The sequence below is a fragment of the Notechis scutatus genome, chromosome 4 (genome assembly GCF_049901735.1).
Source record: "Notechis scutatus isolate UNSWTSFEM ecotype Mainland chromosome 4, rNotScu1.2, whole genome shotgun sequence".
Classification (NCBI taxonomy): Eukaryota; Metazoa; Chordata; class Lepidosauria; order Squamata; family Elapidae; genus Notechis; species Notechis scutatus.
The window spans coordinates 128,140,593-128,168,240 of NC_142012.1; the positions used below are offsets into that span (position 1 = coordinate 128,140,593).

Genomic DNA, 27,648 nt, shown 5'->3' on the forward strand with positions numbered 1-27,648 from the left:
AGGAAGGCCTTCTCTGCTGTTGCTCCTGCCCTCTGGAACATCTTTCCTTCCAATGTGAAATTGGCCCCAATCCTCCTATCATTTCTGCCTGGGGCCCCAATGGAGGAACAGCACAGTATAGTTGATTAACAACAGATCCCCTTCCACCCATTCTGCTTCTGCATTCCCCATGTGTCTTTAGATTTAATATTTGGTTTTAATGTGTGTATATGTGTATCTGTCCATGTTGTATGTATGTGTATATTAGGACAGTAAGTAACCTTATGGTAAGATGGGTAGCCAATAAATGTTATAAATAAATAATATAGCCCATGACCTGAATTAGGGGGTTGATCCTTAATTTTGTTCCTCAAGGATTGACAATAGTTAGGCACTTCTTAAGAGGAAATGAATACCATTGGTAGATTGGAGGCCATATAAATATTTCTCTGGTAATAAAAATAATAAATATAAAATTTGTTGTAAGATATGAAGTGGCAACTTAGGGTAGGCAATGTATAACTATCCCAGGAATCATCAAATATGCATCATGATTATGAAATGAATTTTTTTGGACAATGGGAATAAAATAGGTCTTCAAACCCTGCCCCTTTAAGGTTATTAACCCAGATAGTTTCAGAAGCATTCTCAAAGATTTGCATTTAAAGAACATGAGAACATTCTTTGTCCTTAACATGTTTCTATTGTTTGTTTTAAATATTGTCAGGGTTTGTGTAAAGAACTTATTTAAAAAATCCTCAAAATTCAGAGATCTCTGTTATTGTTTCAGGATCTCCAAAATCTACCCAGTTTATTATGTTAGGACAGAATCTGCTTGTTTGCCTTTTCAGATCATCTCTTTCCTATGCCAGCTTCCATTCTTCCTTAGCACAACAATCTGTCCTAAATGCCTCTCTTGTTTGATCTCTTTCTTTCCCCCACCAAGAGGAATTGGACAGTATAGCTGACCATCCATGAATAAAGAAGAAATGAAAAACAAATGCATAATGTTTATAAATAAGACAAATGAGGAAAGCTTCTTCCTGACTAAACTGCTAGACAATGTATGGGAACAAACAGTGTTTTCCTTACAGTTGTTTCAATAATTATTATTTACATCCTCTGTTAAATGTGCAAAGAGCTTTATTACTGCTCATTCATTCCCAGCAGAACAGTCTTCTTCCCATTAGGCAGAAACTATGAGCATCAGAACATGCAAAATATTTGGAAGACAAGTATCCTGACCCTTCTGCCTCCACAATTTGGAGGACATCATTAGTTTTTAAAGTTGAGCCCTATATAGGGGCCCTAGACAGGGTAATAAGAAACTTATAACCCTCCAAATATTGCTCAATTACAGCTCCTACCACTCGTTAGCCATGTTTACTGAGGTTGTTGAGTTGTTCAACCATTATTGAGAGGGTTTCATTAAAAAAAATTACTACATCATTTCCAGTGGTGGGATTCAAATTGTTCTACCACCGGTTCGGTAGGCATGCTTTGCCTAACACCGGCACGTAGCTTTCCCCACACCAGCGGAGACTTGCTGTGCCAATCATCTGAGTGGATAAAGAAAAGCGCAGGGGTGGGTGGGAGGACCAATCCTGCACTTTTCTCTTCTTTCTGTGGGAGGATTTTTTTTCCTCCTCTCAGCTGATGTTGGAGGCTTTTTTTAACCACTGTTTGGGCCGAACCACTACTGATCCTTTCTAGATGTTACAGTGCACCATGTGCACTTCTGCATGGTAGAAAAGTGTTTCACCAATGTTTGTTATGAGATGGGGGCTCTTCAGAAAAGATTTTTGGGAGTTCCTAAGTGGTGTAGGTTGTCCATTTCTGGTTTAGACCCCACAAGTTACACTCAAAAGATGATAACCTGGACAGGAAAATAAGTGTAATGCAAAATCACCACCAGTAAAGTAAAGCATATTGAGCAACAGAGATGCAAAGAAAATACTGTAATCAGCACTTTAGCGTATTTTATAGATATTTATATGCCATTCCATAATGTAATATTTCATAATGATTTTCAGAAATAAATTTATAATACTTGGGAAAAATGAATTTAAGCAAAGGAATGAGGGAGCAGGAGAAAATGAGGGCAGGCAACAATCAGACATAGTTAAATCTAAATGTGTTTCATATATTTTATCTGCTGGAGCATATGCAAAGTTCTATGAAGAGAAGCATGTCTGGGAGGCCTTGTCTTTGGACTACTGAGCAGGTGTTTTCAGAAAGATAAAAATGAAAAAAATAATGGAAACACTCCCCTTGCAGAGAGCAACTGCTGTTTTGTTGAATACTGATATAAGCTGTGTTTGTTAGTGGTCCATAGAAGTTATGTAATTATATGCCAGAAAAATAATACACAGCAGAAGCAGTCTTTAAAAACAGCTTCACTTCTCTAGGTTTATCTAGAAATAGAATTTAGGATATATGCAATGCATATAGAAACTCCAATGCAAACCCCAAATACTTTCAATAATTTTGAATATAATTTTGAACTTATATGAATATATAGGATTATCATATCTCTAGACTGATCTAACATTTCTTCAGAAGCAAAGGAATAATATTGCAACATTCTATTACTGACATTGCCCTAAAATGAGAATATTTGTGAATATTCTATAACATAGCAGTTCACTTCATGTCAAGACAATAAGGAAAGCTGGAGCACTTAGATAACAAATTATTATTACTGATGATGTTATCTAGTTTGGGTAATGAAGCTTCTGCAAGAAAACAACCAAGCTCAGAGAACACCAACGACCTCTCAAATTATCAATACTTTACATATCCTTTAGAAGTTTCTTCCCTTGTTTTGTTGTTCAGTCACTAGGCTGCTTCCGACCCTATGTGACCACAGCACATCAGCTCCCCTGTCCTCTACACCGAGTTTGCCAAAATTCATGTTCATTGCGTGGATGACACTATCTAACCATCTCATCCTCTGCCGTAGCCTTTTCCTTTTGCCTTCTATCTGTCCCAATATTAGGTCTTTTCCAATGAATCCCCTCTTCTCCTTAGGTGGCCAAAGTATTTCAGCATCAGCTTCAGTATCCCTCCTTCCAAAGAACAGTCAGGGTTGATTTCAAATGATTTTTTCTAGCAGGCAGTAATATCTTACTGGATTAAACAAATGTTACATGAAAATCCACAGTAGTTTCTGAAAATCCACAATCACTGGTTTTTTTTTAAATCAATAAAGCCAGTTTAAAATATCAGGTAGTTTAGGTGCCTACCTAAGTTTAGGAAGAATGGCTACCACTTATCATGTGACTTTTCTTCCTACTTCTTCCAACATCAGTTATTCACATATTTTGTTTTCTGGCTAAACCATACCTTATGTTTCAAAAGGAAGTTTCTTACATTTATAAATATGCAGAACTTCACCTGGTAAATTGTTAAATTTCACAAATGTATCTGATTATATTTACATAATCTCTCTCCCCAAGTTGTGAAATTGTTTTTCGTTCTTCCTGTAAAAGTTAAAAACAAAAAAGTTATATGTTATTGTATGTGGATGCATTCATGTATGTATATAAGCTTTATTTTTTAAATGTGCTTTATTAAGCAAGATGCACACATGTTCACGTTCTGAAGTTGTTTATTTTTAAATGGGGAACCAGTATACTACATAATCCCCCCAACTAACACAGAAGGCTGCTCCTTTTTGTGTTTATGGGAGCCGATGCTAAGAGCCAGCTAGAACCAGATTTAAGAGGTCTTCCATAATTCAATTCCAAGAGAACCTCTCAAAGGGCCTCTTCTTTAGAGCCAATTCCAACACTGGGATATTTAAAGCATGATCTGGGCACCCTTACAAAAGGGCTGACTTGTGGGACAAAACCACTCACATAATATCGATTTATTGAAGTCAAACTGACAAGGAAGGTCCAGTTCCTCTGTTGGCTGTGATTGTGCTTTTTACCATTTTGCACCACAAGAGGCTTTGAACTGCTTAAAGATCCATAAAGGCTTGAGGGAGATTTTAAGTACTGTAATATTTAATCAAGAGAGAAGATGTATTAATACATGGCTGGAATAATTATATCAATTGTATATAATTTCAATGAACTACAAATATAAATATCAATCCAAAATTGCTGCACTCAATCCACAATATGCCATGGAAGAGCCGTGGTGGTGCAGTGGTTAGAATGCAGTATTGCAGGGTAATTCTGCTGACTGCCAGCAGTTCAGCAGTTCCAGTCTCATGGGCTCAAGTTTGACTCAGCCTTCAATCCTTCCAAGGTTGGTAACATGAGGACCCAGATTGTTGGGGGCAATATGCTGTCTCTGTAAACTGCTTAGAGAGGGCTGTAAAGCACTGTGAAGCAGTATATAAGTCTAAGTATTATTGCTATTTAGAAAATGTGTTTGTCCCTTGGTCCGGACAGAATTGCATACTTCTGCCTCTTATTTGCATATTTTGCCTCTTGTTTACAATTTAGCACAAATAAATTTCTAAAAATCTTAATTAATACAATAATGACTTGAATCTTACAACTTAAAAAACATTAGGGACACTTCAGTAACTAGTGTTATTTTCATGTTTCAGTAAACAACTCAATATTATGGCACCATCATGTGGTCATTTATTACTTACATTACTTATATTATTTAAATTTACCTTAATCAGGGAACAAGTATAATGATGGAAGTGAATTGTTCCAAAGGTGAGTTTCATTATAATTAGGGAGAGTCATCTCAATATGTAAAACAGATTTCAATTTTGGAAAATGGGCTTAGATTCATTTTGCAGGTTACATATGTTACATTACTCAAGAGTAAATAAACATTCACATCGAGAAAACAGTACACTAGTTAACATATATCAAATAAAATTTACACACACAGATAAAATGTAACACCCCCCCAAATTACAACAAATGCCAAAATTGTGTTAAATTATGTTTCATCTCCCTGTCCTGCATCAACCAAGTGTTTAAAATAAGATCTAGATTTATTGCTTTCTTTTTTATATTGTATTAGGTATATTTTAATGGTATACAATCCAGAGTCATTGCCTACAAATATGATTTATGAACAAATATAATGAAAAAATTATTCAGAAGAAACTAAACTAAACTAAATAGTAATTTCAACATTGTTGGTTACTTTCCAACAATTTTAATACACTGATACATTTTGATAGCTGGAAGTGAAGAATATAATTCAGGAGCCAGAGTTTGCTTAAGAAGCTCCACTGAAAAACAAAGCATCATTTTTAACCCATTCATTTTGTCACTTATTATATTCCACCTTACCTTAAAAAAATTAAGGCAACATGGCATATTGTAGAACTCTGTTTTTTTCTTATAACAATCCTGTGAGATAGATTAGGCTGGAATCAAATTCCAAACACATAACAAACTTTCCAAATGAGATTGGGTTAAACCTGAATTACCCATCCCACCTTTTCATGTTTTTCCAAAAAGGCAATCTGGTTTGTGAATACAATATTCAATAGCCCACAATGGAATTGCTCTGCTGAGGGCAAACAGCAGATCAGTTGGAAAGCCAGAGTTCCTACATGTTGGACAAAGGATGAAGATTTGTGTGTTTTTAACACACTGCAGTCAAGTTGTACATTATGAAGTGTGAGAAATTTACCCCGAATCATTCACAATGGTGTAATTTACTTTACTCAGGTTTGTTGAACAAGCCATAGTAACCTGGTTAACATATACTTTGCTATAAACCAGGGATCCCCAAACTTGGCAACTTTAAGACTTGTGGACTTCAACTCCCAGAATTCTCTAGCCAACTCCAATTCTGGGAGTTGGAAGTCCACAAGTCTTAAAGTTGCCAAGTTAGGAGGCCTCTGCTATAAACTATGGCTCACAAACCATAATGGCTGAATTTATAAATTAAGCTAAACGTAAAATAAGTGTTTTAATAGTTCAGTAGGGTTGTGAAGTCCTTCTTGGTTTAATTTACTACACGCACGAGTTAGCATGTTCTGCAAACTCACCCTCGTACGAGCGACATTTGAGCCCAGATGGAATCCGAAAGAAACCAGACCGAATTTCCCGGCAAACCTTTTTTTTCCCCCTTTTTGTTTTCTCCTTAGTTACAGTATGGAAAGTTTAGCTAGGGCGCTTCTTTCCGCCAACCCCTCTCAGAAAGTTGGAGCTTTCAACTCACAATAACAATATCCCTACGAACGTATTAGGTGGTGCACTTTGTTTTTCAGTATTTTTAAATAATATAAAAGAAAATAAGAATTTAGCCGCTGACACTAAAGAAACCGAAGTATTACGTTTGGCCAAGCGTTATCATAAATACGGAGCCTCCCACCTTACTTCGGGGGCGCGCACTCTCTAGGGCCGCCCATGGCGTGCTTCCGTAGCAAAAATAAATAAAAAATAGTGCGCGTGCACGGCGCTGGGCGGGCCCGGACGCTTTTCTTCCAGGGCTGTTTTCCGGTCTTGAAAAGGCGGGGCGAGCGGAGCCGAAGGGGTTCGGAGAGAGAGGACGAGCGGCCTCTTTACTCGTTTCAGTCGCCATGGGTTTCTTGCGCCGCTTGTGTCTGCTGGGCCTCCCGCTGCTCCTCTGGACTCTGAATACCATGGCCTTGGCGGCCCAGGGGCAAGAAAGTAAGAAGAGACCTCTGCTCGTGGGACGTGGGCGGTAGAGAGGGAATGTCGTCGGAGCAGTTGCTAGGCTCCTTGTATACTGTGTGCCGCCGCTTCGGCTTTTTCTTCTCTTCAGCTTTGAGTCAGAGTTCAAAAAGCAAAGAGAGCAGCGGGTGTATTTTGGAGAATGGGGAGAGGAAAATAGAGCCGCCAGCCTTGTGGTTTGGTCTCCGGATCCCTGTGTTTGCTGTGTCTGAGTGAGAAAGGAGGTGCAAAAAAAATAATCAGTAACTCAAGAGTGGACAACAACCTATGGCTCTGCAGAAGTTGAACTAAAGCTCTCAGCGTGCCTTATAATTTGGAATTAATGGGAGATGCGGTTTGTCGGTATCTGCAAAGCTGCATATTTGTACACCAGAGCACTGGTGTTTAATCTGTTATGTAACTATTACATTAATTTAAAAGTTTACTTTCACTGTATTCAACATTGTCTTTCCCTTTTCCAATGTTTAACATTCAAATAACTATGAAAGTTATTTGACAAAAAGCATTCTACAGTAAAAATATAGTACCCAATTTCCCATTGTAAAGGAGATGCTTCAAAAGTTTAATACCAATTAATATTTCAATTGTAATTAAAACTGGGAATTGTGTATACGTGTCTTTCTATGCCTTAGTGTTAGTGTTGCTTCCTGGTGACTACCTGTACAAGTCTACTTTCCTTGGAACTGCCATTGCTAGTTTCCTAGGGCTGAGTGACTGGCCCAAAGTCACCCAGCTGACTTCATGCCTCAGGTGGGATTAGAACAGTTTCTGGATTCTAGCCTGTTGCCCACACAAAACTGGCTTTCAAAATGATATAGCACTGGTATAATAATTTACATCTAATCCTGTTGGTCTGCATTACTTGGACACAAACTCTGGCATTTGAGTTTAACACATTTAATTTGTATAAAGCAGGATTGTGATTATATATCCCTATCAGTATTATATGTAAATAAAATGTCTGACCTGATAGTATATGCAACTACCGCTATGCTAAAGCATTATGTGAAAACCTTGATTCTGAAACAATTTTCTTTTACCTGAACAAAGTATATATTAACCTGTTAAGAATTGTGTAAGGTTGTTTGAGAGTCAGTTTGGCTAGAAATCAGGAGACCATGAGTTCTAGTCCTGCCTTAGGCACAAAGCGAACTCCATGATCTTGGACTAGTCATTTTCTCTGAGCCCTAGGAAGGAGGAACAGGGGAAAAAACCACTCTGATCTTTGCCAAGGAAACTAGAGGGACTTCTCCAGAAAGTGTCTGAGAATCTCACATAAATGGGAAAAAGACTGCTAGTTTTGTAGAAGAGAAGTTTAACAGCTGCCTTTAAGTATAAAAACAGTTGGTTGTTGACTTCTCTCCAAACAAGAAGTAAGTATTATTACAGACAAATAATTTTGATTCTGGACATTCAATCACAAAGGATCCAGCCTTATGTCTGATTGCAAAACAAAACAAAGTCGGAGAAGAAGCTGGGAAAATGAAGATATTAATTTAATTTATTTATTTTCACAGTGGGGTGTCAGAAGTACACAAATAAAACTTGTGAAGAATGCCTGAAAAATGTCACAGTAAGTAACACAATTAGAAACATCTTTGCTCTGAATAAAATCCTGATCTACACTTGCAGTGATTTGAAGGGCAGCCTAATCTAGAGCCATTCAGATATTCTGATTTATATAACAAGTTCTTGCATTACAAAGTACCATACTAGTGTCATAAAAATATTTCTGCATGTGTTATTAAGTATATGTACATATTTACACAGCTTCCTGATTAGGATATCACATGACTGTGTAGATAGTGGACTGTTGAAATAGAAACAGGTGATTATATATATTTAATTTAAGACAAGGAATGGTAATGTTAAGACAAGGAATGGAACTTAAAAAAGTCTAAATTTTTAAGCAGAATTGTTTATGTATTTTATCTTGTTTGTTTAAAAATGTGATAAGTTGAATTTCAAGAAATACTGCTATTTTCGGGCTTCTGGTTTGAGCTTCTTTGAGCTTCTTCGGCGACAGACAGAAATCCGCGACCGTGCGCGGTTTCGGTCTGGGCTCGCTGCTGGAGCGCCCCAAGCCGGCTGGTTTCGGGGCTAAGCCACCCCGTAGAGGTGAAGAGGGGGGAGACTGCCAGCAGGGTTGAGGAGAGCTGCATCTCTCCTCAGCTGGCCATTACTCCCTTTCCCAAAGGCGGTTGCAGCGGTGGTCAGAAATGGCCACCTCAAAGAAGAACTTGACCGGAAAAGAATGTGCAGTAGGAAGATAAGAAGTGAAAGTTTTGGCTGACTGGGTTAAATTGCAAAAGCAACAACTAAGGTACCCTGGAATTTAAACTAAAAAAAAAAAATAACATTGTTCCCAAAGAAGAGTCTGAAGCAGCAAAGGAAAGTGAAAAGGGAAAGGTTTGGTTTTTTTCCCCTTCTCTCCCTTTCCCTAAGAGACTTAAATAAGAAATCGGGAAAAAAATCCGCTTTGACATCAACAGGCAATTAAGCTGAAAATAAAACAAAATGTCAAAGGGATAATAAAGATTTCTGGATACTAAAAAAATTTTATAAGCAGGAAAGGAGAGAAAAAGAATAAAAGGGCAGGATCTGGAAAAAAGGGAGGAGACTGCCTGGAATTAAAAGGAATCTACAGTAAAACTTCAACAAGACTTCTAAAAGATACATTTTAACTGAAACTTGGCAACTAAACAGTAGAACCCCAGGAAGAGAAAGTGAAAAAAAAAGCAAAAAGAAACAGCTTGCGTGTATTTGGATTACTTGGTGATCTTTGGATTCTTGGTTATTGCATTTGAATGACTAAAATTAATCGGGTGGTTGTTTAAAAATTTATACAATGGCACTACTTCTGGATGAATTGAAAATGGAACTTAAAAAGTACAAAGAAGATGCACAAGAAGGGAGGGGTTCTTTTGGCTTTGTTTTTCAATTCTTAGAAATGGAGATTTGGAACTATGAGAAACAAGAAACATCTGCAAAACAAGAAGACTGGGACAAAGAAGAAGCCATCTTTAATGAATAAGTAATTCTATGTGGGGAAGAAAAAGGAAAGGGGGGAAAGAGAATGGAGAACTTAGGACTTAAAAAAACAACCAAAGAAAAGAAAAATAGTTTGAAAAATAAGTATAATATTGGAAAGCAACAGAAGAGGGGAATACAGAAGAGAGAAATAGAGGTAGAGAGACAAGGGGGTAAAAAAGGGGAGAGAGAAGAAGAGAGGGAAGAAGGAAAGGAAAAGAAGTTACAAAGGACAGAAACAAGATATAGAGAAACAGGGCCTATTTAGAGATAATGGGTGAAAATTTAACTGAAAAAGGGATTCTGTAAAGGTACATAAGATTGTATTGTTATATTAGTAATAGAAATAATTTTTGAAAATTGGAAACAATGTATGATTAAAATGAGGTATAAAATAGTTACTGTAATCTAGTGAAATGTTTGTGAATAAAATAAATGAAATAAAATAAATGAGAAAATTGAATTAGGAAGGAACGGGAACATTTTAATTAGTTAATGTTTTATAAAATATAAGTGAAGAGGGGGGGAAATTAATTATGGAAAGCTTATAACTGTTCCCATAGAAGTATGATATTTAATTGAAAAGTAATGTTAAAAGAAGTTAAGATTTTAATGAATATTAACATTAATGATAGAATTGAATTGGAATGGAATGTGTTGTTTTAATTACATATATTTATAATCTTTTTTTTTTTTGAAGAATATAGTGTGTATTTTAAGAATGTACCAAGCAGAATCCGAATGGAAGTTATGTATTATATTGAATGTTATAACTTTAAGGTATATATTGAAGCCTAAATAAGAGTTAAATGGATAAACTTGAAAGATATAAAGGTGTCATACTCCAATCAGTAACTAGAGGAGAAACTTTGTTTAATGAGAAAAGATAATATGAAATTGAAACAGGACAGACAAAAAGTATAAATATAATGATTTGAATTGAGACGAGATAATTAAAATAAAATTGAGAAAATTAAAAGAGGGAAGAAGCTATGTAGAAAATGTAAAACAGTAATAAGATATGGAATAGAACATAAAAATGAGCATAAAATTGAATTTGTGTCTGTACGAAGAAATGTAACCCGGGATTACGCTACTTTCAAAAAGGATGTTTTATTTGTATTTTTTTGTGAAAACTCAAATAAAATTTACAAAAAAAGAAAGAAAGAAAGAAAGAAATACTGCTATTTTCTTTCTTATACTGTTATAATGCTCTGAAAAACCAGTGATGGGATTCAAATATTTTTAACACCGGTTCGGTGGGCGTGGCTTGGTGGGCGCACTTTGCACGTGTGCACACACTTTGCGTGTGCACACGCGTGCCAAACGCATACTTTGTGCAGGCGCAGAGGAATTCTAACTCGCCTCCTGCAAGCCTGCACTCTCCTGGTCGCTTCAGCAGCAGGGGTGGGATTCTACCAGTTTGCACCTATACGCTAGAATTGGTTGTTAACATTCTAAGCAGTTCGGAGAACCGGTTGTTAGAAGAAATTACTGGCCTGATCCTGTAAGGAAGTATCTCCGTTAACCCTTATTACATTCTTGGCAGGACTAGACTTCCTGTCTCTGGAACGTCTCTGGAGTTTTTTTTCCCTTCCTTTACTGGTACTTTGCTTGTGTGGAGTGACCATTGAAAAAAGTGACTTATGACCATTTTTCACACGACTGTTGCAGCATCCCCACAGTCAAGAGAGGCCAGGCGAAGAGATGCATGCCTCTATGTGAGTGATGTTGAGTTGGCTGCCACGCCCAGCCAGTAACATGACCACCAGGCCATGTCCACACAGTCACATGACCACCAAGCCACGCCCACCAACTAAACCACGCCCACAGAACCGGTTGTTAAAAATTTTTGAATCCCACCCCTGTTCAGCAACTGCCACACAGCATTCTGCTGTGCCGCGCAAAGCAGCTATGCTTCAAATTCAGAGGATAAAGGTGAGTATGGGAGCCCGGGCGGGCGGATGGGCCCAACAGCGAGTGGTGGAGAGAACCGGTTCGGTCTCTGCTGCTCATTGCTGCTACTGGCTCGGCAGAACTGGGCCGAACCAGTAGAATACCATCACTGTGAAAAACCTATTCATGCCCTATTTCAAATTGTTGATAAATTCTGTTTAGAAACAGTTTGAATCATATAATTGTAGAACCTAAGCTAATGCTAAAGATTGAGGAAGGAAGAAACAGTTTTATTTGTTCTCGAAAGTTATATGTTAATTATATGGAAATGGTATATTACTAATGAATACAATTCAGTTTTGTACTTCAGATTACTCAGTATGATTCCTAGGGATATCGGTGTACTTGCAGATATCTTCCTTGGTGCTAGATGAGTTCCCTATTCCATCTGAATTTTTACAATTGCTAATACTTACTATAAAACAACAGGATAAACAGCTCTAGCTTCCATTATCATAATTTCCTAGAATGCCTTGAGGTTACAAATAATTTAATAGTGTGAGTCATAATATGGTGAAACGCTGCTCAGCCATAAAATGTCTCCTCTATCCCTTTGCACAATGGAATGGCTATTGTAAAAAAACAAGTTTGTCATGCAAAAGAAAGCTAATTACATCTGTTTTATTTCTGATTTATGTTTATGCTACCTTTCTACTTAAAAAGGATTTCTAAAAGTGCAAACCAAACTGGTGCAAAAGTGATCTTACTGAGTAATATTAGCCTAACTACATTTACATTGCAGGTCTGAATTCTAACTTGGAAATTAGCCCCCTTGGGCTTTATTCTGAGAATTGAGCTCTGAATGTTTCAATACTTGAGCTATTAATTACTAGTGGGCCCCAAGAGTCTCCCGCTCTGCTCTGCAGAATATGCAGTTTCTGCATATTCTGCATAATATGCATGTATTATATAATAATATGCAGCTGCGCTTGTGAAGTTACCTTCTTTTCAGATGCAGAGTAAGAATGAGCATGCATCTAAGAAGCATACATAGCTTGTTCTTGCTGCTGTTTTGTGATAATCATCTGAAGGGAGAATGAATTATAGCATCCATTCTTCACAATCTTGTATCCATGCCAGGAAGTAGAAATGTTTGGCATGGCACAGGATACATAAGGTCTGAATTTTGGTTCCCATCTGGTTGGAATTTACAGAATTTGTAGTCTGAAACTAAATCTATTAGTATTTTGCATGGTTTGTCTAAAATTAATGTTTTGGAAAAATTTCAATCTTCTAAAGAAGTTTGCTTGTATTAAATCTCATACTTGTTTTTAGATGATACTCTGGAAATCTATTTCTATCCATTAGTGCGAAAGACAGTTAAAAAATTAAAAATGGGGAACTGAAAGAATGTGTAATTTTAAACAACATTTTGTCTTAGATAGGGTTGGAAGGGTGGCAAAAAAAAGAATAAAATGTAAGACATCAGCATGGGAAAGAGTCAGATGCATGTCATGTGGCACCTTAGTAGTGTGAAAGGGAGACACTGCCCTGTAAAAGAACAGAAATTTCTTTATTCAAAGAGGAGCTAGTTAAAGAGGAAAATAGCAGAATAGATGATTATGTATTTGAGTAGTTTATAGAAAGGTTAAAGCAAAAGCATGAAAAATGATTATCAACTTGCTAAATTATATGAAACAAATATTAGGGGAAAGAAGAAAATGTTTACAATTGTTAAAAAGTTTTATTGTTTTAATTGTTTGGAAAAACAATGAGCTAAACTGCCTTTTCAAGCTTTTTGAAATGTATAAAGTTAACAATACTTTAAATTCCAAATTAAGTTCCACACTAGCCAAGAATCAGTATTATAGTTTTGTTGTTTGACAGGAGCAGAGAAGCCTCCTATATAAAATTAACATTTTATAAGGCATTATGAAGAACAGGAGTTCTAAAAAAGTTTCTTCAGCAGTGATTTTTTTTCCTACAGTTGTCATAGTAAAGCCTGCACTGCAGCTCAGTTTAGCAGATGCATTGGGAAGACACTTTGCCATGTTATACACACATAAAGTCCAATTGGCTATTTTATACATGTGTACAAAGATGCATGCAAACAAAATCCGAAGGATATTTGTGTATAGCGGGCAGCATTCCCCTCATTAATCCATTAAAGTGAGAGCTTACTGTTATCTTCTGTGGTTTATGTATCAGCTGATTTGCTTACTAAGCATTGTGTACAATAATAAATTGCATTGATACATTTTAATGCTTATTTGAAACATAAATATTTGATTAAAAAATCAGAAATGCATAATGGAGACAAAGTGGATAAAATGATTGCAAATCACTGCAAAGAAGATAATTTCATAGTCTACATTGCTTTATAGAGTGAGCATAATATGTTGTCATGCCCCTGTCAGAATCTGGCTTGGACGGGGAAAGCCAAACAGCTGACAGGGAGTGGATGGTGTGGCTCCATTGGCTGTGGAAGAAACTGGGGATGGGCAAAGTCCAGCTGGGCAGAGAACAGGGGAGAGGTAGAACAGGGAGAGGGAATTCAGAGGAAGACCCAAGCCCACCCCCTCTTCATCCTAGGGCACGCAGGGAGGAACGGAGAAGGGAGCAATGTGAGTTGTGTGTCTTATGGTGGAGGAAAGGGACCTGATTCCCTTCATTAGCTGCAGCTGGGAACACAGTGTATAAAAAAGGAAGCTGCGCACAGCAAGCTGTTGGGAGTAAACGTGAATTTATCTTGTATCATTGTGGCTTATCTGTGTTCCTGATGTCTTCCTAACTGTGTGAGTTTTGCTGTGCTTTCAAGTCTGAAATTCCTTCTCCTGCCCTGTCAAGCTAATTACTTCATCTTGGTTTGTTTGGATTTTTAGTTACAGATTGTATGTACTTTGTTTTGAACTGAATTTTCTATAGTTAAAGGCTGTTCCTGGGAGAGTTTTTTTCTGAAGGTCCACAGTGGGGGCAAAGTTGGAGATAATAAAGGGACTCTTATTGCTTATTTGACTGTGTTGCCTTTGTGCCACACATGTATTGTTTCCGACAAAGAAACGTGTAAAGCTGAAGAATCTTTAATCTTATATGAGAATATGAAAATTATAATTGTCAAATAATGTACTGATGTACACTTGTTAGGACAATATGAAAAGCTTCAGGTTCCATTAGGAAAGTGATGCAATCTGCATGATACAGGAAAATATATAACTTTGAATCAGTGTATTTTGAATAGTGACAGCTTATCTTCAGAACAGATTATTCTTTAAACAGGTGGAAGTTATTGCAACTACCTGAAAATCAAAGGTGGAAAAGGCTATCTTGATGGATATTGAAAAACAGGATGTGCAGCATCTAGTGTGGCTTAACTTTTGTAAGGCATGCGGCAAAGATTGAAGAAAAATCTTGCTGGAAGTTGAGAAATGCTCTCCTTTAAATTTTAGTTAACAACCATTGATAGAGTTCACTTTTTAATTAACTAATCTGTCAGTTAAGCCTGCCTGCATGTTTGCAAGTTAAAGTTCTTAAATCAAGCATTTCTAAAGCCTTTGATGCCAGATTAGGACAAAAGTATTATTCAGTTCTGGAACTTAATTGGACTTGCTGTACCCCATTGGCACAAAATACTCGTATGATTAACAGAAATCCTGCTTATCCAGAGGGTTTATATCAATCTGTTTAAATGCTGTTTGCAAGTTTTTACCTATTTGTTTCTCTGTTTTTTTATTTTGCAAATGTTCTTGTTTGTAAATTTTGTACTTTTTCATAATAGTAAAGGCGTAATGTTTTTCAAAACGATCACTTGTGTGCTCCTTTTTTCCTTAAAATTATGAATTGGATTTTTTTCTCCTTAATTTTCTTGGCATAAAATGTGCTAAATTCAACATTTTGATAAGAAGCATTGCTGAATCAGTTTAACGATTAGCCTCCTGTTTTCTTCATGGGTAAACAAATGTTTCTAAAAGTACAGGACAGAAACTGCATTGGTCATTTCTGCTGATGACCTATGGCAGGACCTGGATGAGGACCATGAGCCTAGCCTGTTGGATTTCTTGGCAGTCTTTAATAGCATCGAAAATATAATCCTTCTGCATGCCTGGATTGAAAGGGATAGAAATTGGGGATATGTTCAATGGTGGCTCTGCTCTTTCCTGAATAGACGTTCTCAGTTAGGAATGACAGGGAGGATGAAAGATTGAGCCATTGGGCATTCAGTATGAAATGCCACAAGATTTGACTCTTTTATTTCATTTAATATCTACATTAAGCCCTTTGCCCAGCTAGTGTACCACTAATGACTATTCTTATCTAATAAAGATCACTCATCCTTTGTCACAGTTTGGATAATTTATTGTTTCTTAAGTTACAGGCGCCTGCCCTTGAAAGCCGTCTAAAAATCCAGCTATAGCAAAAATAGCAGTCCACCTACGTGCATGGATAACTTGTTATTGCCATATAAAATTGGTTTCATGATTACCAGTTGGTTTCTGAGCATAACTGAAGATGCTGATGATAGCCTATAGAATTCTACATAGTTGAAGCCTGGACATCTACCAGGTTACTTACCTAAAATAAAATCTTCTCAAGGCATGGCAACAGGGAGTACCTACTAAGGGTTCCCAATCATACATCACAGAAGCAACTATTTTCTGCTGAAGCTCCCTTATTATAGAATGTCTTGCTACCAGAAAGGGGACTTTAACCCCATTCTTGAGATACAGGAAGCTAGTAAAACTTTTTTTAAAAAAAGAAAATGTATCTGAGCTAAATGCCATATTATGGTGATGACAATTGTGATTTGTTATTGTACTGATATAAATATTGTACTTTTATTTTTATTTGACTCGCATCTCCTTCAAGGCATGTGACAGAAACAACCCCCCCCCCCAAAAAAAATTGTAATGAATAATAAAGTACTGATTCATTTTTTAATTAACTTTTGCAATCTCTCTTACCTTGTGTTATTTAATCACATTTTTTTCTTCTAGTGTTTATGGTGCAGCAGCAGCAAAAAATGTGTGGAGTATCCTGTTCGGAATATCCTCCCTCCAAGTTCTCTTTGTAAGCTGAGCTCTGCACGCTGGGGTGTATGTTGGGGTAAGTTCACTCAAGAAATTTTCTTTTAGTTGTCACTAGCATGTTATGTTTCAGACAATAGCCTTCCTCCTGCAAATATTTCATATTACTGTAAAGTTTTGTAGGATTAACTTCTTAACAGAAGCTTACAGTTTCTTTGCAACATGTACAGTTCAAATTACCATAACTTTCAAGATGATAGGAAAAAAACCTCTTTTAGTATCAGCCATCAGTATCTTCCAGTTGTATCATACAAATTTTAATGGATTAAAATGTATTAGTTGCTAATCAATTCAAATATTAAGCCTCTGGTGATTGTATAAGGAATTGCAAACAGAGTCAGTGTGGTGTAGTGGTTAAAGTATTGGCCTAGAAACCAGGAAACGGTGAGTTCTAGTCATGCCTAAGGCATGAAAGCCAGCTAGATAACTTTGGACCACTCTCACACACTTAGCCTAACCCATCTCACGGAGTTGCTATTATGGAGAAAATAGGAGGAGGAAAGATTATTAGGTATATTCACCATCTTGAGTTATTTGTAAAATTATAAAGACTGGATAAAAATATAATTAATTAAAACAAAATATGACTGCACCGTATCATTCTCTGCTTGACTGCAGTATTTGGTAACTAGAAAATATGTAGATTCTGATTTTGAAAGTTCATATTAATGTGTATGAAAGTTAAAAAATTGGGGGGGGGATCTCAGCAGCAGCTAATTTGTCCTCCACCCCCATTTCAAATGTCAGATTCATGACTATAAGAGTTAAAATTTGTGTGTGGGAAAATCAGCTGCCACTGAGACTAAATATATTCAATTCTTTTTACTGCAGGGGGGCTTTAATTTAGCTCCTCGTAACTCATTTGTATGAAACTTCTCTAATGTATGTAGGTTCCTCAAGATACAAGCTTTCAATCTTTGCTTGAAATATTTTCTTTTTAAATAAACAAATAGCACTCAAAATTGACTAAATGAATATTTCCTTGGCAGTTAGTTTCCACACTAACTTTTTTGTGTTTAAATATTTCAGTGAATTTTGAAGCACTGATCATTACCATGTCTGTAGTGGGAGGAATAATCCTTCTCGCACTTTTCATCTGTTGCTGTTTCTGCTGCAGGAAAAAAAAGAACAAAAAGCAAGTATCAAATGATTTTGGGATAAATTTATATTAGAATAGCAATATGTTTTACTATAGTTTTTATTAAAGATATTTTTAAGAGAATAAAAATACAAATTTTGAAAGAGGAGTAATAAGTAAAAAAAAAAAGAGACAAATGAAAAATAGCAATAGCACTTAGACTTATATGATGCTTCTTAGTGCTTTACAGCCCTCTCTAAGTGGTTTACAGAGTCAGCATATTGCCCCCAACAATCTGGGTCCTAGTTTTACTGACCTTGGAAGGATGGAAGGCTGAGTCAACCTTGAACTGGTCAAACTCCTGGCAGTAGATAGAGTCAGCCTCCAATACTGCATTCTAATCACTGTGGCTCCTTCTTAAATTATAAAGAAGCAGATATAATTTATAATTTACCTTCTCTCTCTAAGATTATTATGAAAATTGCTTTTTTTCCTTGTCTTTTTTTTGGGAGAGCTTCCTCTTTTGTTGTATAAAATGTCCCCTCATAAAAGCTACACTTGTGCCCCAAACTATTTTTATGTCTGTACCTTTATTAAGATTATTAAAAATTCCTTTAACTTTTTTTTCAATCATCCATTACAATTGCTTTCTGAAACAATGTTTCATTTAACATCCCTCTGAAAGAACCGATTTTCCTTTTAAGTGCTAAAGGCTGTGTCTGAAAAAGTTTTTGGCAGTATCTCTACTCTTTGAACAATAATAGCCAAATTCTTCAATTCTTGAAAAAGATCTACAGATAGTCCTCGACCACAGTTGAGCTGAAACTTTATGTTGCTAAGTGAAACTTTTGTTGAGTGAATTTTGTCCCATTTTACAACCTTTCTTGCCAAGTTGTTACGTGAATCACTGCAGTTGAGTTAGTCACACTATTATTCAATGACTCTGGATTCCCCAGTGACTCTGCTTGTCAGAAGGTTGCAAAAGCTGATCACATGACCCAAGGATATTGCAACAGTCATAAATATGAACCAGTTGCCAAGCATCTAAATTTTGATCATGTGACCATAGAGATGCTGCAACTTTCGTAAGTGTGAAAAATATGTCACTTTTTTCAGCATCATTGTAACTTCGAACGGTCACTAAAAGAACTGTTGTAAGTTGTGGACTACCTGTACTGTATGTATTTGAACAAAAAGTATGTTCTTTTGCACCACTCCGTGCATCCACAATTATAAATTAACCATTTTTTTTAAGAAAACATCTTGGTAATTTACCTTGTCATTTTAATATCTTTCTCAAAAATGCAGTCTTCGTGTGGACACATTACTCCATTCCAATCTCCCATTAAAAGCCAGCTTTCATCTGTTATTTTACAGATTTATTCATAAGTCCCTTGTAAAATGTTATTTTAGCCTTATTTGGAGCATAAATTCCCTTTCTCAGAATGTTGATCCCATGCAAATAGCTTCAACCCGACATATCTACCATAATTATCTGTCAATATCAGTTCTGGTTGCAATTAGGGATTTATATATAAACCATTTCTCTTTTTGGCTCCTGCTGAAATAAATTGTTTACTCACGTTTTTGCATTTCTTTTAACAAATTACAGAATAACAAAATTGGAAGGGACCTTGGAGTTTCTTTAGTCCAACCCCTGCTTAAGTAGGAGAGTCTACCATTTCAGAGAAATGATTGTCCAGTCTCTTCTTAAAAACCTCCAGTGAGGCAGTAGCCATAACTTCTGAAGTCAAACCGTCCCACTAATTAATTGTTTTAAGTGTCAAGAAATTTATCCTTATTTCTAGGTTGCTTCTCTCCTTAATTAGCTGGTCAGTCAATCTCTGTCATAATTAATGGTCTACATTCTGTTGATCTGGAAAAAGAAGATCCTACACACCCAGGAAAAACATTAGGAAGGAAAAAAAAATAGGACTTTTAAATCCACGTAGGCCAGACATTTAGAAATGACATACCTATAGCACCTAACATGGTGAATTCCCTATTTTCTTGTGGCTGTTTTCTGGGCCCCTCTGTCACTTCCATTTACACTTCTTCCAATTCCCCTTGATTTTTTATTCTAGGAATTCTCTTAATTTTTGGAATGAATTCATTTAAATCTCTGTGTTCAAAAGGGAAGATCACTCTTTCCAATTTATCCCAGTGAAGTGGTATATTTTCTGTTTCAACTTGTCAGTAAAAATTAAATACTCTCTTCATTGTGCAGTATTATGATTCTGGTTGAGATTTGTTTAAGTACATCATATCTGCATTATTTATCTTCAACCTGGAAGTAAAAAGCGGCTGTAAAAAGTGATCTCTAGTCTTCCTCCTAACAAAGTGCATAATAGTATCCCTTGGTACATTTCTTAATTTTGCAAATTGCACGTTGATTCTATATCTCCATACAGCCATAAAATCTCACTTGATACCCTAATGACAGTCTATATTTGATTAATTTTTTTAATGGTTTGATGAGTTCATAATATGGAATAATGACATATTGCAATCTGTTTGCAATCTTATTTTAAACAGGGTTGATCAAGAGGATGAAAAGGCTGCCAGGGAACAAGAGCAAAGGAGAGTTCGGCAAGAAGAAAGGTGTGTTCCTTCTAGTTTATGGATGCCAGTCAGGCTTGCTTTTTCTAGTCTGGGTCATTTCATGCAAATCAAGAAATAAAGTTTGCTTCACAATTGAATGTTTTCTTGAAATTTTGCACAGATATAATAGGAGTGAGCACAAAAAAGGAAATTTGTTTCTTCTTGTGAATGAAGCAAACTTACTGTGATTGAATGTTTGTCCAAACTGTTTTCCATTTGACCAAAGCAAAACATGTAAGAATTTTTGATAAAACAAAATCCAGAGTGGTCTTATGGGTTGAGAAAGGCAAGGCTTGTCCCCTCCTCTAATTTTCCATTATTCTTCTATTCCTGTGTCCCAGCCTGCCTGCCAATTTCCCCAGCATCTTCCTGCCCCATAGCCGCAGTTTCATTTGAATCCAAGCATGATTCACCTACTCATCCTTTCTTTGATCATTTACCTTTTCTACCTTCCCAGGCATTGCTGATGTCCCTGCCTTTATCCCATTGTTTATTGTTCTGGAAGATGTCTGTGTAGAACACCAAGCACAAATGTTTAAGATCTCATTGCAGGAGTCCAAGATGCCCATATATGATGAATTATCTGAAAATTCCACATTAGATTAACTGCATATGTGCATGGTAATATATCTGTAAATCTGCCAGAATTATCAGTGCCATTCCTAGATCTTTTTACACCTAGATAGTAATGAAGGAAAAGTTTGAAAATGTGATTTTTTTTTAAAAAAAAAAAGCAAAATTCTTGCATAAAGGATTATACATTATTCAAAGTATTCCTGGACTTTAAAATGAGACCTGTAAGCTGGGTAAAAAGCACATTTTCTTAACATCTTTTAGAGGAAATTACTTTAATATAAATATGTCTCAGTTCCATTTTTTAAAATGATTTAGACGCAAATGGGTTTTTTATTATTTAGTATTAAGAATGTACTGAATATAAAACGCGTAGAATAGGCAGTATGGGATAGTCTATATTTGGACTGAAATTGTGGAAGTAGTTTTATACTAATCAGATTAAATGAAACTTTTGTAAAATCTCTGCATTATATACTGTATGTTCATCCGATAGTTTTCATTACATTGTTTTGATGTTTGACTGGAACATTTATTCCCTCTCTGGAGAGGTTTTCTGGTAATTATTCAGACTGTCTTATAATTCTGTTTTTTTTTTTTTTTTTGAAAATTTTATTTGGGTTTTCACAAAAAAAACATAATACAAATAAAACATCTTTTTTTAAAAAATAGCATGGTCCCGGGTTACACTTCTTCATACAGACACAAATTCAATTTCATGCTCATTCTTGTGTTCTATTCCATATCTTATTACTGTTTTACATTTTCTACATAGTTTTTCCCCTCTTTTAATTTTCTCAACTTTATTTTGATTATCTCATCTCAGTTCAAATAATTATATTTATACTTTTGTCTGTCCTGTTTCAATTTCATATTATTTTTTCTTATTAAACAAATTTTCTCCTGTAGTTACTAATTGGAGTATGATGCCTTTATATCTTTTAATTTTATCCATTCAACTCTTATTTAAGCTTCAATGTATACCTTTAAGATTATAACATTCAATATAATACATAACTTCCAATGAATTCTGCTTGGTACATTCTTAAAATACACACAATATTCTTAAAAAAAAAGATTATATATATATGTAAATAAAACACTCATTCCATTCCAATTCAATTCTATCATTAATATTCATTAACATCTTAACATCTTTAACATTTCTTTTCAATTAAATATCATACTTCCTTGGGAACACTTATAAACTTTCCATAATTATTTTTTTCCATATTTACCTTCACTTATATTTTATAAATCATTAATAATTAAAATGTTCCCATCCTTTCCTAATTTATTTCTCTCATTCACTTTATTTCATTTGTTTATTAACAAGCATTCCACTAGATTACAATAAATATTTTATCCATCATTTTAAGCATATTTTCAAAGATTATTTCTATTTGTAATATAACAATACTATCTTATGAACCTTTGCAGAATCCCTTTTATAATTAAGTTTTCACCCATTATCTCTAAACAGGTTTATACTTTCAATTCTTATACCTTTGCCCTGTTTCTCTATATCTTGTTTCTGTCCTTTATAACTTCTTTCCTTTCCTTCTTCCCTCTCTTCTTCTCCCTCCCCTTTTTACCCCCTTGTCTCTCTACCTCAAATTCTCTCTTCTGTAATCCCCTCTTCTGTTGCTTTCTAATATTATACTTATTTTTCAAACTATTCTTCTTTTTTTTGGGGGGGGGGTGTGTTTTTTCGAATCTTAAACTTTTCATTCTCTTTCCCCCCTTTCCTTTTTTCCCCTACATAAAATTACTTGATCATTAAAGATGGCTTCTTCTTTGTCCCAATCTTCTTGTTCTGCAAGCGTTTCATGTTGTTTCTCATAGTTCCAGATCTCCATTTCTAAGAGTTGAAATACGAAGCCAAAAGAACCTCTCCCTTCTTGTGCATCTTCTTTGTACTTTTTAACTTCCATTTTCAGTTCTTCTAAAAGTGGTGCCACTTTAAACACTTTTAAACAACTACCCGATTGATTTTAAGTCATTTAAATTTTAAGCCAAAAATCCAGAGATCACCAAGTAATCCAAATAATCCCAAACTGTTTCTTCTTGCTTCTTTTTTCAACTTTCTCTTCCTGGGGTTCTACTATTTTGTTGCCAAGTTTCAGTTAAAATGTATCTTTTAGGAATCTTGTTGAGGTTTTAGTTCCAGGCACTCTCCTCCATTTTTCCAGATCCTGCCCTTTTATTCTTTTTTTCTCCTTTCCTGCTTTTAAAAGCTTTTAAGTATCCAGAAATCTTTATTATTCCTTTGACATTTTATTTTCAGCTTAAATGCCTGTTGATGTCAGAGTGGATTTTTTTTCAATTTCTTGCTTAAGTCTCTTAGCTTTCAGTATATAGAAGGGAAGAGAAAAAACAAACCCAATCCTTTCCCTTTTCTCTCTCCTTCGCTGCTTCAAAATCTTCTTTGGGAACAATGTTATTTTTTTTTATAGTTTAAATACCAGGGTACCTTGCATTGTTGCTTTTGCAGATTAACCCGGTCAACCAAGACTTTCACTTCTTATCTTCCTCCTGCACATTCTTTTCCGGTCGAGTTCTTCTTTGAGGTGGCCATTTCTGACCACCGCTGCAACCGCCTTTGGGTAATGGCCAGCTGAGGAGGAGAGATGTGGCTCTCCTCAACCCTGCTGGCAGTCTCCCCCCTCTTCACCACCTCTACAGGATGGCTTAGCCCCAAAGTCAGCCGGCTTGGGGCGCTCCGGCGGCGAGCACGGATCGAAACCGTGCACGATCGTGGTTTCAGTCTGTCAGTGAAGAAACTCAAACTGGAAGTCCAGACTGTCTTATAATTCTAACCCATTATATTTTTATTTATTTGTGTTATTTACCCTATAAAGGGTAGTTTGTTTGGACTTCCACCTCTTCCATAAAATAACATGCTTGATCTTTTCCTACAGGAGAGCAGAGATGAAATCTAGACATGATGAAATCCGGAAAAAATATGGTAATGTATACTAGATTTTACATCGTTTTAAAGTAAAGCCTTTGTTACAAAGCCATTGTTTGTAATAAAATATAGAGGTGAGGTAAACTATCTTATATCATGATATTTTTGTTAGAAAGAATAATGCTTAATGTTTTGGTGGGTTCTGATTATAAAGCCTAAAATAGTTTTCAGGACTATATTCTTCCTTTGGTGACTGCTACTTCTTGACTCTAAAGTTTAATTTGAAAGGGGGTGAAGGAAGACAGTTGCACTGATGTTTGACATAGCAAGAATGGTGAATACCCACTGGTTTCAGTATTTGTGTTTCAGTAATTGTGATACGACTTCAAACGGTTGTTAGTGTCTTATCTAAAGAATGTAGAACGTATTTTATATACACATTAACTGATATTCAGAATGATAAAATACGTGACAGTTTCTTCGCAACTGAAAATACATATACTTGAGAAAACAATTTTACACAGTAGATATAAATAGCTTAACTGTAATAAATGTTTAACAATTGTTGAAAAACAAGCTGCTAATTTGAAGTGTTGAGCAAATTTTTTTCTTACTGTACCATATTACATCTGCAATCTGAATTATTAAATATTGACTATTGTAGGCTCGGCGATAGTACAGATTCAAGCAAAACACAGCACCATTTTCATTGGAAAATGTGTATTTATTGCAATAATAAGATATGCCCTAAATTACATGAAACCAGCTTGTTTTATTTTTTTATATCTTATTTTTACTTTGTTTTATGTATTTCCTACTAACAACTATGGCCTTATTTTATATTGATATTCTTAATTTTAATCTTATGTTATAGCTTTGTTTTGCATGTTACAATCTGTTTTCTGTTTTGAGGTCCTATATTTCTGTACCTTTTGTTTTTTTAATCTGTGTCTATATAAAATTAATACTTTAGTAATTTTAAATCTGCCTTCTCTGTCCTATTTTAATTTTTAAGGCCATTTCTGCTGCAAGTTCTTCATACTTTACTCCTTTCCCTGCAAAATTACTTGTTTGTTGATTCCAGCCAATGCACTGCTGTCTTCTCTTCTGACCTCATGTGCTGGCAAAAATCTGATGGCTAGAGAGTAGGATTTTGAACACCTGCCTCTTATTCCATGATTTGGCCTCAGTGCTGCCTCCGTTAAATTTATGTGGAATCTTTTTTTCACCCCTGGGCTGCTGGCCCTCTGCATCAATCTTTCACTGTCCTTGCATGCCCGTATCTACATTCCTTCTGGCTACTGTGGTATCTAAGTTTAAGGTTCTCTAAACCCTGTTTCTGGCAGTTATAACATAGTGCGGTCTTCATTTTTAGTAATTGACAACTAATGCCCCTTTCCTCTTTTGAGTCATCAGAATGGAGCTGATAGCTAGAAAGCAGAGCTTAAGATGTCTTGTTCTCCTTTGGAGGAAAGCCCTCTTTTCAGTTCTCTTATGTCTTAACACTGGATTTTATGACATGGGTCTCCTGACTTCATTTTAAAAACCAAGAAAGCACATATAACATAAAAGTGCCCAGGACAATAAGAAGTTTTAAGTCTTGCTTCTTGCTGGAAGAAATGGGGTATGAAAACATTTTGAGGAGCAGAGATAGCATTTACCTTCTGGTGATCAGGAAGGACTTCATGATAAGGCCAGCTTCTGTTCCACTGCTACATGCCACTAATATTTTTAATGTTCTAAATAAGTATTTTTTTTTCTTTCAGGTTTGTTTAAAGAAGAAAATCCATATGCCAAATTTGAAAATAACTAAGATTTCTTTTGAAATACCCAAATATCATCTGGCAGTGCTGTCTATATAATGTACAGCTGTGTGAAAAAATGTACATTAGATGCTTTAATTGCAAATAGAAAAATAGTCTTAATGCAAGATGGAGCTGGCTATAATTACAGTGTCTGATAAAGACTGAAATTAATGAACAAACCAACATACCTCTAAAACTCTGGAGGCTGCAATATATTCATGTTATTTTTTTCCTAACTATTAAGCAGTTGCTTGTGCTACTATAATATTTTGCTTTTTGGGAATTCTTCAATTGCCAGCAAAATCTTAAGCCAAATTTATTAATGAATTGGGACAGGATGGTGCACATACTGTATCCTTTTCTCCTGTGACCAACAGTTTGAGACATTCTAATATTAATAGTAGAAATAAGACAAGGTTTTTAAGATCCTTGTATATACTTTGGAATTTCCTATACAAAAATATCATACACTTTAATAGATTCCCTGGCAAGTGACTACATTATTCCAGAAAGAAATAGCTCTCAAAATATTTTTTGTTATGGAATTCTAAAGATCTGCACTTTTATAAATTGATTCTACATTTCTTTGCAATATATGTTGAATCCTTCTGTTTTGTGCCTTTAAAAACTACCATAGAAGTAATTAAAACTGAATGTTAATAAGAGCTTGATACTGCTTTGAACTTTATATTGGCATCATTTAGCCATATGCATTTAAACACTAAATGTTTAGCTATATTCAGTCTTCTTAAATTACTTTAATATTGTAATAACAAATTTGCCAAACTCTTTAATGTATAAATGCATATCACGCTGTGTCCTTATGTATCCAAATGGTAACTTATTGTACAACGTCAGAATGTCCTTTATAACCACCATGTAAGTTTATATACTTTGTTTTATTGATAAAATCTTTCGGCTTGATGCAATAGTCTGATTTCAGACAATTCTACATTTTGAGTCTTATGCACTGGAGGATAAACATTTTTATTTTTTTCTGACAAGTCATATCAAGACTAAGAAAAATTGCTTTTGTAATAATTGATGTTAATTGGAAAACAATTACTTTGAAAAAAACATTTAATAACTTTTTAAAGAAGGATACTTATAATTTACATATTTTTTCCTGAGTATAGCAGAAAATTTGGTGAAGAATATGGAACATTAGCCTTAATTTTTTTTATCTGAAAAGAGTTAAATAAAATGCTCATGCCCTGAAATATATAGTATTCTTCTGTAGTCCTATGAATATTGTGTTGTCAGTTGTACAGTAACTACAATTCCTTTGAAATGCTTTCATATATTTACTCTTCAGTTGACTGATTTATAAAGGTCACAGTGAAGTTTCTCTAGAGCTTTCCTTGCTTGAATATATACATTTCCAAAAGATAAAACACTGTTACAAAAACTTCCGTGCAATTCATTTATCATATTAAGATTAAGAATAGTGAAAAATGTAAAATACTTGGCTAACTAAATAAAAAAAATAACATTTTAAAATCTCTTCCTATTAATCTTCACAACTCTTGATCTTAAAATGAGAACTTGCAAGTTAGACACTGCCTAAAACATTTTCATGAACTTATCTAATAGAAGTTAACAGTAGAATTCCTCTTAATATATAAATTAATCTTGATGCAAAATTCATTGTAATGTACTGAAATTATTACTCATTTCTTCAATAAAGTTAAGGATTTCAAAGGATCTTTGAGAACATTATCTGGGTTTTGGTGATCATAAATGTTATCCTTAGTTCTCTTTGAAGAACATAAAAATCAATCTTGGCATTGCTAACAAAGATAATCAGTGCCCTCTTGTGTTATTGGAGGTTACTGCTGTGTTATCCTACATATCTTCCTACAAAACTATTCTTCCCTGAATTGTACCTTGATTGTGCTTCCATTTGGACCAGAAATGTCTAAGTATTTTCTATAGAAGACATCTGGATAGAAGACTGTTGGAACTCTACAGCTTATGTACATATTGTAAAATTTTCTTTTAAGCAATTGTATTTATTTTAATGGTATTCCAGATTACCTAGCTGTAGCAAAATATGCATTAAATA

General features: G+C 35.2%; 1 protein-coding gene across 1 annotated transcript; it reads left to right on the forward strand.

The window, feature by feature from the left end:
• Positions 1-6,426: 6,426 nt before the first annotated feature.
• PTTG1IP (PTTG1 interacting protein) lies at positions 6,427-27,086 on the forward strand. Its single transcript, XM_026689662.2, has 7 exons — positions 6,427-6,584; positions 8,126-8,181; positions 16,526-16,634; positions 17,645-17,750; positions 20,229-20,294; positions 23,789-23,835; positions 25,545-27,086. The coding sequence occupies exons 1-7, from the start codon at positions 6,494-6,496 to the stop codon at positions 25,589-25,591; spliced, it is 522 nt and encodes a 173-aa protein (XP_026545447.2). The 5' UTR covers positions 6,427-6,493; the 3' UTR covers positions 25,592-27,086.
• The last annotated feature ends 562 nt before the right edge of the window (positions 27,087-27,648 follow it).

What these genes read in the sequence shown, in the direction of transcription:
- PTTG1IP (XM_026689662.2), top strand. Translation starts at nt 6,494, where the DNA reads ATGGGTTTCTTGCGCCGCTTGTGTCTGCTGGGCCTCCCGCTGCTCCTC. An exon ending in ACGCTGGGGTGTATGTTGGG is followed by an intron (nt 16,635 to 17,644) that starts GTAAGTTCACTC and finishes TAAATATTTCAG; the next exon opens with TGAATTTTGAAGCACTGATC. An exon ending in TGAAATCCGGAAAAAATATG is followed by an intron (nt 23,836 to 25,544) that starts GTAATGTATACT and finishes TTTTTCTTTCAG; the next exon opens with GTTTGTTTAAAGAAGAAAAT.